This window comes from Piliocolobus tephrosceles, chromosome 19, assembly GCF_002776525.5.
Source record: "Piliocolobus tephrosceles isolate RC106 chromosome 19, ASM277652v3, whole genome shotgun sequence".
In the NCBI taxonomy this organism is placed as follows: domain Eukaryota; kingdom Metazoa; phylum Chordata; class Mammalia; order Primates; family Cercopithecidae; genus Piliocolobus; species Piliocolobus tephrosceles.
Window position 1 is genome coordinate 7,820,380 of NC_045452.1, and position 17,566 is coordinate 7,837,945.

A 17,566-nucleotide genomic window follows, 5' to 3' on the forward strand; every position below is an offset into this window, starting at 1 on the left:
CTGGAACAGGGAGGAGGTGGGTTCTGGAACAGGGAGGAGGTGGGTTCTGGGACAGGGTGGAGGTGAGTTCTGGTACAGGCAGGAGGTGGGTTCTGTAACAGAAAGGAGGTAAGTTCTGGAACAGGGAGACGGTGGCTACTGGAACAGGGAGGAGGTGGGTTCTGGGACAGAGTGGAGGTGGGTCCTGGGACAGGACGGAGATGGGTCCTGGTACAGGGAGGTGGTGGGTTCTGGAACAGGAAGTAGGTACGTTCTGGAACAGGGTGAAGGTGGCTTCTGGCACAGGGAGGAGGTGGGTTCTGAGACAGATTGGAGGTGGGTTCTGGGACAAGGAGGAGGTGGGTTCTGGGTCAGGGACCAGGTGGGTTCTGGGATAAGGATGAGAAATGAATTCTGGGACAGACATGAGGTGGCTTCTGGGCCATGTTAGAGATAAATTCTGGGACACAGAAGAGGTGGGTCTGGGACAGAGACAGATGGATTGTGGGCGGGCCATCCCACTCTATGCTCCCAGAACCCACCCATGCAGTTTCCCTGGCGCCCCTAACACATCCCGTAGCCACTGTTAGCTTGTCTCCCCCAGGTCTTAGCTCAAACGTCACCTCCTCCAAGCAACCTCCTTGGGGCCTCCATTCGCAGCTCATCAGTCCCCTAGTCAGACAACCGTCCTGCCTGTGCTTCCCCTCCTAAACCCTACCCGGGGGTGAGGGTTCCCTCCCGCTAGACGGTGGCTCACTGAGGGCAGGACCCGCTAGACGGTGGCTCACTGAGGGCAGGACGGGCCTGAGCGCTCACCGCGCACGCTCAGCGCAGCAGGCAGGGACGGGGACCCAGGCTGGCCCATCATTACAGTACTGAGCGAATGAGTTTTCCATGAGACTAAGAATCTGGTTTGATTTGCGGTTTCATTCCAAGTGCCTGAGGGCTTCAGAAGTCCATGGTGAGTCCATCAATAAAGGAAAGAAGGCGTTAGGGCGAGAGGAAGTGAGGTCGCGGGGAAGTGAAAGAGAATGAAAAGGAGGAAATGGAGACGAGGGCGACTCAGAGAGGAACAGAGAGACAGAGGGAGGGAGAACAGAGAAAGAGCGAAAAACGAAAGAGCGGAGGAAGCGACGCGAGCCTTTCTTAATGAATGACTGCACACTCGTCGCCGCCTGCGCGCACCCTCGGGCTGGGCGGGCGCTGCGTCTCGGGGCGCAGTGCCAGGACCCTCCTGAGCGGCGGCGGGCCGGGCCTCGGGTCGTCTACCGCAGGGCTAGCGCAGGTGCCGGGTGCAGGGGGGTCCCCGGCCCCGCCCCGCTGGCCCCGCCCCTCCGGCGCCCCCTCCCCCGCCGGCCCAGTGCGCGAGGCATTGTGGGAGTTGTGGTCTTCGCGGCCCCGCGGAGCGCAGCGCGGCGTCGGCACCGGCGGGGGCACCGGCGCGGCTTGGGCTCGGGCTGGGGCTACGGCTCGGACTCCAGCGGCGTGGGCTGGGCAGCGGGCGGGCGGCAGCTCCGCGGCACCGGGCAGGGGGCGTCCGCGGGTCCGCGCCCTCGGGCGGCGGCGTCTCCTGGGTCCCGGCAGCCGCCCGCGCGCCCGGGCGCAGGTAAGCTTCGTCTCCGGGGGCTGCTGGGGTGGGAGGGCTGCGCGGCCGGGCCGACCCCGGGAGGGGGGTTGGAGGCGGGAGCCGGGCAGCTGCAGGCCCGCGGCCCTCCGTTCCCGGCGTCGCCGCCGCCGCCCCCGCCGAGGATGCTCCGGGACCCGGGCGCCCGCATCCTGGCCCGGCCGAGGCCAGCGCTCGTACGTGCTGAGTGCCGCCGCCTCGGAGCCGGGCATCACCCTCCCTAGACCTCCTGCTTCTCCTCCTCCCTGCCCCATCGTGGTCCCTTCCTCCATTTGCCTCCTCCTCTGTGACCCCTCTTTCCTCACCTCCTGTCCCCCTCCCCCAGACCTCAGCATCACCCACTTCCCATATTTCACGTGGTGACCCTCCTCCCCTGTCCCACGAATTATCAGGCGCCATAAACCTCCTTCCACAGTCTTGAGCTGATCGCCCACTTTTCCTGGCAACACTCACCTTTCCATCGTCCCATCCCCCTCCTCTCCTGAACTCCTGGTGGTCACCATCTGTGTTAACCCATCTTCAGCCCTCCCCTCTTGCCCACTCTCCAGGGCAGGTGGGTGCTGAGAAGCTGGCCAAGAGAGGAAAGACCCCCAGGTCTGCACCGGGAAGGGCTGGCCCCAGGGCATATCTCTGGCTCCTGAGTGGAGAGGGTGACATGCATCACACACCTTGCCTAGGGCTGTGCTGCTCACTGGGGGGCTTCCAGGGTGACTTGGCCTCATCCTGAGGGTGAGCAGACACTCTTTGGCATTGGGCAGCCTCTGGGAATGGACATGTGAAGTAGGTTGACCAGGTCAGGTCTGAGACCGGCTCTCCCAGGTGTTCATGGTGTCAGAAGTTGTCTTGGATTGGACTTGCTCTCCAACTGGCCATGGATTTGAACTCAATTCCCCAGAGCCAACTGAGCTGGAAGATCTGGGGTTGCATATTATTAAAGTGCAGAGCTGCGGTGAGATGTCCCCATCCCTGATGAGGACAGAAATAACACAGATGACAGTGAACAAATGCGTGAAGGAAGCTGGGAGCTACTGTGGTCACTGGGCAAGGAGCTGTCAGGGAAGAGAGTCTGTCCCCTCCCCACTGGGAAGATGGGGAGTTGTCACTGGGTAGCTGTGAGGATCAAATGTTTGAAGCAGTGCTTAATAAACTGCCAGTCACTCTACAAATGTGTTTCTTTTATTGTCACAGTTCAGCTTTGAGCTTGTAAATCCACCTCTGGGTGCAGGGGCCTATAGGCATATTTTGACTAAAAGTGACTGACAGTTATGAAAAGTCCTCACTTGAGCTCTCAGTGCTATTTATGATCTCGGGAGGAGGGTCTGAAGCTGGGGTTCAGAATCTTTTTACATTGTTTTGCTTACAGCTCGGCCTTGGGGAGGGCTCATGGCTGGCTCTGTACGGAAGGAGGCTTTCCTGAGAAGAGGGTAAGGGCTGGGGTGTCCAGTGGAGAGGTTTCTCTGTCATCCACTGTTTTCTGTGTCTGCATTTTGCTTGACTTAAGTGATTAGCAGGGCTGATAGGAACTCACACTTTACAGTTGCTTGTTAAATTGTCACCATCTCACTCTTAGAACATTTAAGAAAAAAACCTTTCCTCCTGACAAACCCAGTTGAAAAGTTCCAGTTAGGGGTTTAGCTCAGTGGTGGGGGAAATCCTTTTAGTAAAAGTGCTTGGCGTCACATAGATGATCGTTTCACACTGAATTTCAGGAACTCTGGGGTTCTGTTTGGGAGGTGGCTTGCAAACAGAACATCTTTCATCTGGATTTTCTTTCGTTTTCCTAAAGAGGTAATAGCTGCCAGTTTATGGTCTAACAAGGAGAGAAACAGGGGGCTGAAGGGATTTCTTAACCTCTAGTGAGTCATAGCCTTTTCGTCGTCTCCTCAATCTGAGAAGAAATTGAGAACGTGTGGGAAAGAAAAAACAACAACAATTTAGCTTCTAACCTCCCCACTCTTGTATTTTTCCTAGAAACATAAAAAATTTCCATGAATATTCAGCATGTGTGTTTTTGACTTACTAAACATTATAGTCAAGTGATTATTCAACCGAAACTGGGAAGAAGCAAGTAGGCAGTTAATGAGCACCTAAGGCTTCCCTTTCATTTTTAGCTTAGCAAGTCTGGGGACAAAAAATCCATTTGACACATGTGGCAACAAGAGGATTTACCTTTAACTGTTGGAATTCTGAGTCTTGCGATACCTTTCTCCCATGCCCCACCTTTGGAATGCCGGCTGCTCGTTATGGGATGCCACCCATCCTAGCCATCGCCTGCATATATTGGGTGCTCATTAGGACTTGATCGTTGTCCATCCACCATCATTCATCTTCATCCAGTGAGATGAACATGAACCCCATTTCACGGATAAAGAAACTGAGGCGGCTGGGCATGGTGGCTCACACCTGTAATCCCAGCACTTTGGGAGGCCAAGGTGGACGGATCACCTGAGGTGGGGATTTCAAGACCAGCCTGACCAACATGGAGAAACCCCATCTCTACTAAAAATACAAAATTAGCTGGGCGTGGTGGTGCATGCCTGTAATCCCAGCTACTCGGGAGGCTGAAGCAGGAGAATCGCTTGAACCCGGGAGGCCGAGGTTGCAGTGAGCCGAGATTGTGCCATTGTACTCCAGCCTGGGCAATAAAAGTGAAACTCCGTCAAAAAAAAAAAAAGGAAAGAAAAACTGAGGCTTAGGAGAAGTGATCTGCCCAAGGTTGGGATGAATCCTCGCTGGGCCCATCTCTAATTTGGCTCCTCTCGGCTACGACGCTGCAAGAATTTTCAGGCCAAATTTAGTCCCCTGGGAAAAGGGAGGGTACAACTTTTCCATTTTTTAAGCTGCCCTCCCATATTTCTGAGAGAGAAGTGAGAGCGTAGAGTACAAAAGGAATATTCTACGTTGTGCTCCTTGAGTATCAGACTTGTAGAAGCAGAGACCTGGCTGTTCTCATTGTATTAGAAGAAGCAGGATGAACAAAAGGTTTTGGAGAATGCTGGGAAACACGGCTGGGGTTTTAGAGACTTAGGCAGCATGACATTCAGGCCCTCTTAGGTTATTAGGACAATGAGGGTTCCAGGCCCTGGCCCTAACCCCCAGCTAGGTCAGTAGCAAAGCATTTCTGGCTGTTTTGGAGATGCTGTCGGCTGTGGGAAACTGAGGCAGAGACCTGGAAGGGCTTTTATTGTCATTCTACCTCCCTTGTTTTCCTTTCATGACCCTGTGGGTGAGGCCAGTAGGTAGTCTCCAAGTGGGTAGACAGAAAACACCGTTTGTCTGCCGCAGGCATGACCTCAGAGTGCCCACTTCCTCTTCCAACTTGGTATTAGCCCAACCTCTGTCAGAAGGGCAACAGAATGAAATAAGGATGATGAAATGCTTGCAAAGAGAAAGTGAAATGGAGAATATGCAGTTTTTAAGTCCTTTTGCCATTTTTAAGATGCTTTTGAATCCAGGATTCTTTGGAATTAAAGGTACAGCAATTACAGGAGTATACGCATTGATTAAATACCTATGATGAAATAGCGCAGCAAAATGCATAGACATGGGACTTGAAGTCAGATGGTGTTTGAGTCCCCGCCCTGGCTGTATAACTCTTATGAGTTACGTTACTTCTCTGAGCCTCAGTTTTCTCATCTGTAAAATGGGGATAATAGCACCTCCTATGGCGGGCACAAAGCAGATGGGACCGCTGTAATTATAAGCAGTACTTGACACAGATGAAATACTACTGGCCTTTTGGGAAACGGAGGTGGCAGTAGAATGGGGAGGCAATACACAAGATTGCAAAGTGTGACCCGCACCAACTAGGATCCTACAGAATAATCTAACACTTTACATTTCATTTGAGGACTTTTCCAGGTGTAAAATTTACGCTGATTTTTTTTTTTCCATCCCAGGTTTGGTTTTTTTAAACAAATCCTTTCACAGGGACCGACAGCACTTGATAATGTGACAAAAACCAGCGTCTTCCACCCCACTGCAGAGACTTTTGCCAGAAGTGGAGCAGTGGGCACGGCCGACCTTGTCGTTCATCAATGCCGCCCCTGGCAGGATCTGAGGATTGGTGGCAGCCATGCCTCCCCCTGCCCCAGCCACTCCTTCCCCCCCACGCTAATCTGCATGGTGTGGGCGCCCTTGGGACCCCCGAGGACTGATTGTCTGACCTTGCTTCACACCCCCAGTAAGGACTCCCCCAAAATGTCGCTCGAGTGGCTGGTGGCCTGGAGCTGGTCGCTGGATGGCCTGAGGGACTGCATCGCCACCGGCATCCAGTCCGTGCGGGACTGCGACACCACCGCTGTCATCACTGTGGCCTGCCTCCTGGTCCTGTTCGTGTGGTACTGTTATCACGTGGGCAGGGAGCAGCCCCGGCCCTACGTCTCCGTCAACTCCCTCATGCAGGCTGCCGATGCCAACGGGCTGCAGAATGGCTATGTGTACTGCCAGTCCCCCGAGTGCGTGCGCTGCACCCACAATGAGGGCCTCAACCAGAAGCTGTACCACAACCTGCAGGAGTACGCCAAGCGCTACTCCTGGTCCGGCATGGGCCGCATCCACAAGGGCATCCGCGAGCAGGGCCGGTACCTCAACAGCCGGCCCTCCATCCAGAAACCCGAGGTCTTCTTCCTACCTGACCTGCCCACCACGCCCTATTTCTCCCGGGATGCACAGAAACATGACGTGGAAGTGCTGGAACGGAACTTCCAGACCATCCTGTGCGAGTTTGAGACCCTCTACAAAGCTTTCTCAAACTGCAGCCTCCCGCAAGGATGGACAATGAACAGCACCCCCAGCGGGGAGTGGTTCACCTTTTACTTGGTCAATCAGGGGGTTTGTGTTCCCAGGAACTGTAGGAAGTGTCCACGGACGTACCGCTTGCTCGGAAGCCTTCGGACCTGTATTGGGAACAATGTTTTTGGGAACGCGTGCATCTCTGTGCTGAGCCCTGGGACTGTGATAACGGAGCACTATGGACCCACCAACATCCGCATCCGATGCCATTTAGGTATGTTGCAGGGACGGGGGTCTCCCGGCATGCACATTTGCAAGCTCAGCCTCTCACTCACGGGAATCAAAACATCGCAAAAACTCAGTCAGAATTGTGCCTTTTCGCATTGTTCACTTTTAGCAAAAACTGATGAATTGCATGTAAACAATTTTGACAGCAGAGATTGAGTCAAAAAGAAATCTTGTGATTGGTGCAAACCTAATTTCTGACAGCAGCTCTGTGCAAAGAACTTTCTGCAGTGACAGAAATGTTCTCCATCTTCATTGTCCAAAATGGTAGCCACTAGACACATGTGACTAACTGAGTGCTTGAAACGTGGCTTCTGTAACTGAGGAACTAAATTTTAATTTAAATAGCAGTGACACATACGGCTAGTGGCTACCATATGGGGACAGTGTCGTTCTAGAGCCAAAGACTTGTTAAAATGATTACCGCGGTTCATAATGATGTCCAGGAGGCTGTGAAAGATACTTAAGCGCCTTTGCAGTCATCAAGAATGAAATGATCCTTAGTGCTAAGCTTCTTTTACTGTGATTCTGAGAAAATTGGTCGTATGTGTACTGTGTGTGTGACTGTGGTTTTGCAAACAAAGTCTGGAGTTAGACGGCCTTTGTTTGCATCTTGGCCCTACCACGAGCTGTGCTATTTTAGGCAAGTCGCTTCACCTCTCTGAGCCTCAATTTTATCATTTGGGAAGTGGAGGTAAAAAGATCTTCCCCTAAAGAGTTATTCTGAGGATCAAATCAGATAACGTGTATTGTAAAGTATGTATGCACACAGAGCCTAAAATAGAGCAAGCATTCAATAAAAGTAGGCTTAAAACAACTTGGTCATGGAGATACTAGTTCCACAGAATGCCTTATTCCTGGTGAGTGGCGATAAAAAGCTGGTCTGTGGGATGGTGGCATCACCAGTTAGCAACCCAGACTAGAGTGTGCAGAGACAGCCTCAGCAGCGTCCAGCTTTAGAAAGTTCGCAACGCTGCCTCAGCTTCAGAAGGGAGGAAGGAAGAGCAGCGGACGAACCTGGTGCATGGGTTGGAGCAGGAGTTTCATAACCATGTTCTGCAGAGGAGCCTCAGGGTTGCCTGGGAAGGAGCCGGAGCTGGGGGCCCCGAGCCCTCTTCACCCTTATCAGCTCTGCTTCTCCTGCTGTCTGTGTGGGGATTCTGAGTAAGATGTGGTTTGGATGGAGGATGTCACTGCGTTAAAAAAAAAAAGAACGAAAGAAAGAAAAGAAAGAAATATAACTGGATTTGAGCAATTGACATGGTAGGAATTTCAAGAGTAAAGGGTGGACTAGGTGGAGGCTCTGGGGGAGTTGGCCTGAATTCCTGGTCAGCGGTCAGCCGTGAGACTTCGAGCAGGTCACTGAGTCTCTGTCTGCCTCAGTCCTTCCTCTGTAAAATGGGGAGATGTTACTTACTTCACAGGATTGTTGAGAGGATTCAATGAGCGGCGTCTTACATGGCCCCTTGGCAGGGCGCCTGGCACGTGACAGCGTTTGATGAATGGGAGCTAGTAGCTGTTATCAAGGACTGTGTTGGACCGTGTGAAAAATGATCCATAAGACATGGACCCTACCCCCAGGAAACAGTGGGAAAGGAACAGGCTCTGGAAGCAAACAGATCTGGACTCAGGTCCTGACCTCGCCCCGTTTGCTGAGTGACCTTGGGCAGGGCTCTGAACCTCCTTCAGCCTCCGTTTTCTTCTCTCTAAAACAGAGATCATGATTCCCACTTGCGGGCTGTTTTGAGGAGTGGGAAGTAATATGCGTAAAATGCGTGGCAGGTAGAGGGCAGTGGACAGTAAGCTAATCTAAGTGATGGGATGATAATCCAGGTGATGGTCATTAGCAAAACTGCTGTGCGAGGGGTATCCTGGGGAGGTGGGTCTGATGCTGGAGGATCCCCACACAGAAATCAGGTGCCACCAGGGTGGAGCGAGGGAGTGGAGTCGTCCCCTGGGGCTAGGGGAAGCCGGGTCTAGGCTTGCTGGGGAGGCCAGTAGTATGGGCTGAGGTTGGACAGGTCAGGTGGGAGCAAACCTCAGAGGCCCTTGATGCCAGGCTTGAGAATGGAGGCTGTGGGCAGTGGGGAGTGATGCTCTTCTTTTGAAAGGTTTGCCTTTATGTACTGTTTTAAAACTTCAGAATGACATCGGGGAAGGGCATTTGGGGACTGATGTGGTAGAATTTCAAACAGGTGTGAGTAGGAAGTGATGGTAGCAAGGAAAATCTGGGGTCTGCTTCCTGTAGATTAATGCTTGTTGTTTATCTATACGATATGCATGCACGAGTGTGTGTGTGTAAAACATGATGCCCACACTGGCTGACACCGTGGCCTGTGGCCTGTCATTTCCTTCTCAGCCCAGCTAGGTACTTGCCAGAAAAAGTAGGCCCTCCATGTTCCCGTAGATGGCAGGAAACCTTCTTGGAAGACGTCCCACTGTGGTGTGGCTTGTTCTCCATGGCCAAGGCGAGCTCCCTGGTTGGGTTTTCTCAGCGTTTCCTTCTTTACGCTGTCATGCCCACATTAATATCCACCCAGGAAGGAAACAAAGGTGTGTCGGATTTACGTGACCTTGTGTGTTGACAGAGAGGGAGTCCAGAGAATGAGGTCAGAAGCAGGATAAGCCTGGTGCGTACCTGGCGGCCACACCTCTGCTGGTTACCTGGCTGAATGAAGGTGGAGGCACCTGCGGTTCCAGAACTGTGCTCTTGAAATGCCCATGCTTTCTCCTCTTCTGCCTTCTGCCTGAGCTGTGACTGATGGAATTGTCCCTGCGAAACACTGAAGCCACTGCTCCTCACTAACACAGCCCATTTGTTCAAGACATATTTGTTGAGCCCTGCTGTGAGCTACTTCTAGAGGTGGCATCACCCGGTCCTGACTTCATATGGGACCACAGGACAGCTTCAGGCCCACCCCCGACTCAGCATCGTACACAATGCTGGGATATTCCAACTGCACTGCTGCAAACTTCCAGAAAACCACCTCTGAAACTCCTCTGAAACTCACCAGGCAGATGTTACCAGGGAGGCAGACACTTCATGAAAATGCATGAGTATGTTCAAATTCTAGCTAAAGAAGCACAATTAGACTCTTGTGTTTCTTTTCTGCATGTCATCAGATTTCTAGGTGGTCTAGCTGGATGGTAACAGTAGATCAACTCATGTTCCCCTTGCCCCCCCTGAGTGCCCGGTTGCCGGCCGCCTGAAGAGTGGGGGCCGCCGGTGGACAGAGCCCTTTCTCTAACCTCCTTCCTGCCTCCTTCAGGGCTCGCTAGGGACACAGCAGCAAACACTGAGCCGTAGAAGAGCATATGGTACTATCTGAGGCCATGTGTGGGGCCTGTCACTGTCCCCAAGAGCCACTGGAATGATCTGTTTAGGGAAGAATTGAGCTCTTCTGCCAACTAAGCTGGTTTGTGGGCAACAGGCAGGAATGGGGGCAGGAGCAGAATGAAGGGGAGGCGGAGAACGAGAAGCAGGGGGGTGTCGAGCCAGCAGGCCAGGCCATTTTTCTCTTGCACCATGGCGTGTGGCGATGAATCATTTCGTGGCCCGGAGAAAGGGGAGCTTCTTTCTGAAACCCCGGGGTGGCTGTTCCTGCAGAGAATTGCCCATTCCTAAAGGCCTTCGCCACCTGAACCAGTCAGTAGGGGCACACGCAAAAGGAAAACGTAGCCTGTGAGGCCCTCCATCTGGGCGTCTTTACAGCCCTAACTCCTCCAGCTGCTGTTAACCATAGCGGGAAATCATGGCTTCTGTCAGGATGAGCAGTCTCAGCTGATTTAATGAAATGTGCATTGAGAGTTGAAACCTATTAGGGTCCTCTTAGAGGGACAGAACTAATAGGATACATATACACACACACACACATAATATATACATATATGTGTATCTGTTATATATATGTGTATACACATGTGTGTGTGTGTATATATATATCCTATTCTGTCCCTCTAAGAGGACCCTAATAGGTTTCAACTCTCAGTAGTGTATATATGTGTGTGTGTATATATGTATATTATATATGTGTATATATAAAAATGGGGATATATAAATATATAATGTATATTATATATTATATATATGTAAAGGGGAGTTTACTAAGTATTAACTCACACGATCACAAGGTCCCACAATAGGCTGTTTGCGAGCTGAGGAGCAAGGAGAGCCAGTCCGAGTCCCAAAACCAAAGAACCTGGAGTCCGATGTTTGAGGACAGGAAGCTTCGAGCATTGGAGAGAGATACAGGCTGGGAGGCTAGGCCAGTCTCACTTTTTTATGTTTTTCTGCCTGCTTTATATTTGCTGGAAGCTGATTAGATTGTGCATACCAGATTAAGGGTGGATCTGCCTTCCCCAGCCCACTGACTCAGATGTTAATCTCTTTTGCCAACACCCACATAGACGCACCCAGGATTAATACTTTGTATCCTTCAATCCGATCAAGTTGACACTCAGTATTAACCATCACACATATTAACTACAAGAAAATCAGTCCAGGCACAGTGGCTCAAGCCTGTAATCCCAGCACTTTGGGAGGCCGAGTCAGGTGGATCTCTAGAGGCCAGAAGTTTGAGACCAGCCTGGCCAGTATGGCGAAACCCCATCTCTACTAAAAATACAAAAATTAGCCGGGCACAGTAGTGCACGCTTGTAATCCCAGCTACTCGGGAAGCTGAGGCAGGAGAATCGCTTGAACCTGAGAGGCAGAGGCTGCAGTGAGCTGAGATCGTGCCACTGCACTCTAGCCTGGGCGACAGAGCGAGACTCCATCTCAAAAAAGCGTAATAATAAAGAAAAATCCACAATCACTGTAATCCTTCTGTTAATAGCGTAACAACTAGCATTTATATCATCATGTCCAGTTTTATAACAGCCTGTTCTTTGGAGCCAGGGTGACTCAGCAACACTAAATGGTAACTTTTTAGCAGGTCATTTAACTTCTCAGTTACCCCATCTAGAAAGTGGGTGAAGTGATGCCTGTAAAGTGTGTATTTAGCACAAAGCCGAGTAGGAAGACACAGTAGGTCTTCAGTTATTGGTAACAAGGATAAAATCCCATAGCAGCCCTAGAAGGTTCAGTATGCTAATGTCCCCTCTTTACAGATGAGGAGAGTAAGTCACTCAGAGAGGCTGAGTGACTTGCCCAAAGTCACACAGCACATAAGAGTCACAGCCATTCATCTGTCCCCAAGTCCTCTGTCCTTCTCTCTCCTCCATGTGGCCTCTTTATTTGAATTATTACTCTGAACGTACTTCCTGGAACCATTATTTCTGGTTCAAAGAATACATTAAAATACTCTGGCTGCTAGAAGGAAAGCTATTTCATTTTTGTGCTAATCAGGGGAATGCCAACTTGCCCAGGGTCATTGTGGTCACAGTGAGTCACTGAAGACAGACAAGACCACCACCCATCCCAGCTCCTCTTCCAGGACTCTGCTTCCCCCTGGGTGGGCCTTCCTCAGAGCTGTTGGGCTGACCGGACCCATTCTGAAATCACCAGACAGCCACGGTGGCCCCTTCTTTTCTGGACATCAAGGTAGTGATGGGGGCCAAGTGTTTCTGCAGACCCTTGCTTTGGAAAGTGTGATTGAGGGTCACACATGGCAGTGTTCCAACCAGACCCCACTGGCCTTTGAAGCATACAGCTTCTTTTTAATTTTTTTTATTTTTGAGACAGAGTCTCACTCTGTTGCCCAGGCTGGAGTGCAGTGGTGCGATTCGCCCAGGCTGAAGTGCGGTGGCGCAATCTCGGCTCACTGCAATCTTTGCCTCCTGGGTTCAAGCAATTCTCATGCCTCAGCCTCCCAAGTAGCTGGGATTACAGGCGTCTGCCACCACACCCAGCTCATTTTGGATTATTAGTAGAGAGAGGGTTTCACCATGTTTGAGACCAGAGTGGTCTCGAACTCCTGGCCTCACGTGATCTGCCTGCCCCTCAGCCTCCCAAGTGCTGGGATTACAGGTGTGAGCCACCATGCCTGGCCGAACATACGGCTTCTTACAAATGTTCCAGTCTGTTTCCTCTTGAACCTCAGCCATTACCTTAGAAGTGTCCTCCAGTTTCCCAGAATGAGGGCAGACAAAGAGCATGCCATCCTCCAGCCTCAAAATGGATTAAAAGGCTAGAACCCAAAGAGGAGAACACTGAGTGAGCCTTTGATTCTTTAATCGTAACTGAGATAGTCCTAGAGGTGAGACTACAGTAAACACAGTTACTGGGTAAGGCAGGGTTCTAAACCCAACCTCCCTTGATTTCTGGGGGTCCCCTGGTAGGGCTTCAAAGTGTAGTACAAATGTCAGTCTGTGACTTTCATCAAAGGACTCCATGACCCAGAATAGATGAAGCCAACGAAGGAATGAATTTTTGCCAAGAGCGCAGTGAGGATCTAGATGGTGACTTATAAACAACAGAAATGTAGAACTCACAGTTCTGAGGCTCGAAGCCCAAGATCAAGGTGCCAGCAGATTTGGTGTCTGGTGAGGGCCTGCTTCTGGTTCAGAAATGACACCTTCTCACCGTGACTTCACCTGGTGAAAGGAGGTGGCCAGGAGCAGTGGCTCTTGCCTGTAATCCCAACACTTTGGTGGGAGGCCAGGCGTTCAAGACCAGCCTGGACAACATAGCAAGACCCCATCTTTAAAAAAAAACAATTTAAATTAATTGGGCATGATGGTGCACACCTGTAGTCTCAGCTACTCAAAAGGGTGAGGCTGGAGGATCTCTAGAGCCTGGGAGGTGGAGGCTGCAGTGAACATGGTGGAGCCACTGCATTTTAGCCTGGGCAACAGAACAAGACCTTGTATCTAAAAAAAAAAAAAAAAAAAAAAAAGATGTCAGGCCGGGTACTGTGGCTCATGCCTGTAATTCCAGCACTTTGGGAGACCGAGGCAAGCGAATCACTTGAAGTCAGGAGTTTGAGACCAGCCTGGCCAACATGGTGAAACCCCATTTCTATTTAAAATACAAAAATTCGGCCGGGTGCAGTGGCTCATGCCTGTAATCCCAGCACTTTGGGAGGCTGAGGCGAGTGGATCACGAGGTCAGGAGTTCAAGACCAGCCTGACCAAGATGGTGAAACCCCGACTCTACTAAAACTACAAAAATTAGCCTGGCACAGTGGCGGGTGCCTGTAATCCCAGCTACTTGGGAGGCTGAGGCAGGAGAATCGCTTGAACCCGGGCGGCAGAAGTTCCAGTGAGCCAGGATCGCACCACTGCACTCCAGACAGTTTGAGACTCTGTCTCAAACAAAACAAACAAAAAAAAATTAGCCGGGTGAGGTGGCAGGTGCCTGTAACCTACTCCAGTGCCTCCCAGCTACTCCGGAGGCTGAGGCAGGAGAATCGCTTGAACCCGGGAGACGGAGGTTGCAATGAGCTGAGATCACAACACTGCACTCCAGCATGGGCAACAGAGACTCCATCTCAAAAAAAAAAAAAAAAAGATGTGAAGGGAGGTAAAGAAGCTGCTACTCCCATTTATTATGCCCCCGCCTTCGTGATCTGATCACTTTCCAAAGGCCCCACCTCCTAACACCATCACCTCGGGGTCAGGTTTCAACATAGGAATTTTGCGGGACACAAACCTTCAGACCATAGCACGGGCTCCGGAACGGGGAGGCAGGTCAGGTGCTTTAGAAGTCAAAAACTCGCCGGGTGCGGTGGCTCAAGCCTGTAATCCCAGCACTTTGGGAGGCCGAGACGGGTGGATCACGAGGTCAGGAGTTCGAGACCATCCTGGCTAACACGGTGAAACCCCGTCTCTACTAAAAAATACAAAAAGCTAGCCGGGCGAGGTGGCAGGCGTCTGTAGTCCCAGCTACTCGGGAGGCTGAGGCAGGAGAATGGCGTAAACCCGGGAGGCGGAGCTTGCAGTAAGCTGAGATCGGGTCACTGCACTCCAGGTCACTGCACTCCAGCCCGGGTGACAGAACGAGACTCCGTCTCAAAAAAAAAAAAAAAGAAGAAGTCAAAAACTCTCACGAAGGCGAATCACCCCCTGCCTCCTGGCCTTCCCTGAATCTTGCCTGCCTTCACTTTCCTTTCTCTGGTTTTCCTACAAGGTCTGAAAACTCCAAATGGCTGTGAGCTGGTGGTAGGGGGAGAGCCCCAGTGCTGGGCAGAAGGGCGCTGCCTTCTCTTTGATGACTCTTTCCTGCATGCTGCGTTCCATGAAGGTGAGTGGCTGCCTTTCCCGCTTCCTTATTATTTTGTTTTTCAATGAATATACTTTATTTTTTACAGAAGTTTTATGTTTCCAGAAAAATCAGGCGGAAAGTACCAGGGAGGCCCCTTTGTATCACCCCGTAACACATACACACACACACACAGTATTGATATGTTGTTATTACCTGAAGTTCATCGTTGACATTAAGGTTCACTCTTGGTGTTGTCCATTCATTCTGTGGGTTTTGACAAATGGATAATGACACGGACCTACCCTGACGGTATCATACAGAAGAGTTTCACTGCCCTAAAAATTCCCACTTAAAGATCCCTCCATCTCCCCATTTCCTTTTGTCCACCCTGCTCAAAAGCCCATGAAGCCAGGTTTCTGTTCTCAGTGAGAGAGGAGGTGGTCCGATCCGAGCCGAGGGACAGGATGGGTCTCTGCCCCAAAGCTGAGCACGTAGGGTCCAGCCCTGCCTGGATCCTGGGTCCTGGCTCCAGGGTGGTTTGAACCTCTCCTCTCACCCCTCCTTCCCCCCAGGTTCAGCAGAGGATGGCCCTCGGGTGGTTTTCATGGTGGATTTGTGGCATCCAAACGTCGCCGCGGCCGAACGGCAGGCCCTTGATTTCATCTTTGCTCCGGGACGATGAGAGCATTTCCCGTGCTGGAGTCGGCAAGAGGGGCCGAGGCGGGGTCTGGGCAGACTGTGGTCCGGTCCAGACCCTACCAGTGTTACGATTCCATGCTCAGAAACCTGCCTCAGCGGAAAGCTCTTATTTGGGATTTTATACCGTGTCGGGTCCCTCTTTCCTTTGGTTATTGTAAATGGAAACTTTTCAGCTTGTATTTCCTTAGATTGTTTTTTTTCCTTCCAATCATTTGCTTCAGAGATTCCTTTCTGGCCTAACAGCGCATTCCTTTGATTCTGTGACCAGAGACTTAGAGCCCTTGTAAGTCCGTCTTCTGTTGCTACTTGTTTTTTTCAGTGCTCTGAACTAGAGTAACTAAATGGTTATTTGTCTGAATGTAATAATGTAAAACTTCTTGTGGTCATCTTAAAAAAAAAACAACAAAAAAACTAAACTAAAAACTGCAAACCAGAGAGCTGGAGAACTTGGCCTCTGATGCTGGCACACAGCGGGGCCTTCAGCCGCCCGAGGGCGGAGGGACAGTCTGCAGCTCCCGCACCTGACTGGCTTCATAGCTGGGTGGAGAGGCTGCCAGAAATGGTCAGGATGGCGCACAGTGTCCAGCCCAGGGAGACTGTCACCATCGCTCACCTCACCCTAAACCTTGTCAGGTCCCTGATGGCAAAAGCATTGGGCCGGCAGGACTGGAGGCTACTCTTTAAACACGGCTTTCCTGCAAAGCTGAAGCTGGTGCCCCCAGCGCCAAGCTTCGGCTCACACAGATCAGCCACGGAACGTGTGATCACTTACCTCACTGCCCACAGAAGCCCTACTGCCAAACTGGGCCTGGAAAATTCCCAGTTTTAGCTGTTTAGAGTCCACGATGATGAACGTTAAGGCCACCCGGTTGGCTGATAGGAGCTGTAGGGGGATAAGACCTCACCCACCCAGCGACATTCGGGGAAAGCCTTTCTCTGGCAAAACTGGAATAATAGATCTGACCAAAGTTTCTGTTTTGCTTTGGAGTTCTGTTGCCTATGGTTTTTTTGTTTTTGTTTTTGTTTTTGTTTTTTTTTCATTTATTTGTCTGTACATAAATGTTCAAACACTAGACTCGGAGACAGTGGAAGAGTTGGCCCTGTGTCTTTGTCACAGCACAAAGGTGTGCACTGCGTGATGATGGCCGAAGCCAGTGTGTGCTAGTGAGGAGACAGAGAAGATCTACACGCCCAGAGGACCTGTGGCCATCGTGTTGGTTTTCTGGTCTCCTGTGAAGAACATGTGGATCTCTTCCTGAAGGAAAAGGTCCCAGGAGACCAGTTTGAAGCACTCAGTCTAGAAATAGCCTGTGTTAGCTGACGTGTGAAAGCATAGCCAGCCAGCCACACTAGAGATGCCTTTTCTGAATAATATAGTATGAGCAGTGTCAGATTTATAAAGCCTAGGAGTGATTTGGAATATACAGCTGGTCGCAGGTGCAGGTCCAGTGTTTAGACCCGAATGGAAAACAACAGCTTCTAAGAGGTACAACCATCCAAAGAAAACACAGTTGAAATGCACCAGGCAGGTACTAGCAAGTGTGCAAAGAGCACATGTCTACATTTGAGTAAAATGTCTACATAGATATTTGTCAGGGACGAGAATGCAGGAAAAGGCAGACATTTCAAACACACCTGACGTTTTTTACTCATTAAGTATCTTGTTAAAGAATCACTGAGGTGCATGATTTATACACATCCTGACTACTCTGCTCTGCGTTTACAAAACCAACAGCCCGCGCAGGTACCTAGCTACCTGCATTCATGTGACGTGGTTGAGGAACAGAAGATAAATAAAGGATCTTGCTGAAAACCAGAGTGAAGTGATGAGGTCATCTGTTGTAAAGAAAGACTTAGGCCAGGCTCGGTGGCTCACGCCTATAATCCTAGCACTTTGGGAAGCTGAGCGGGGAGGATCGCTTGAGCTGAGGAGTTTGAGACCAGCCTGAGTAACATAGTGAGGCATTGTCTCTACCAAACAAAGAAGCTAGCTGAGTGTGGTGGTGCACACCTGTAGTACAAGCTACTTGAGAGGCTGAGGTGGGAGGATCACTTGAACCTGGGAGGCGGGGGCTGCAGTGAGCCTAGATCACGCCAGTGCA

The 17,566-nt window shown here is 50.9% G+C and overlaps 1 protein-coding gene across 2 annotated transcripts in view; it reads left to right on the forward strand.

Annotated features, from left to right (window-relative positions):
* The window catches only part of ASPHD2 (aspartate beta-hydroxylase domain containing 2), a 17,908-nt gene extending 626 nt beyond the window's left edge, over positions 1–17,282 (forward strand). The window contains exons 1-4 of one of the 2 annotated variants that reach the window (XM_023190774.2): positions 1,025–1,585; positions 5,503–6,611; positions 14,691–14,804; positions 15,338–17,282. In XM_023190774.2, coding sequence (XP_023046542.2) covers positions 5,726–6,611; positions 14,691–14,804; positions 15,338–15,447 — 1,110 coding nt within the window. In that variant the 5' untranslated portion in view covers positions 1,025–1,585; positions 5,503–5,725 and the 3' untranslated portion in view covers positions 15,448–17,282. Of the gene's footprint in view, positions 1–1,024; positions 1,586–5,502; positions 6,612–14,690; positions 14,805–15,337 lie in introns of those variants that run through there. The other variant, XM_023190773.2, reaches the window with a different exon arrangement.
* The last annotated feature ends 284 nt before the right edge of the window (positions 17,283–17,566 follow it).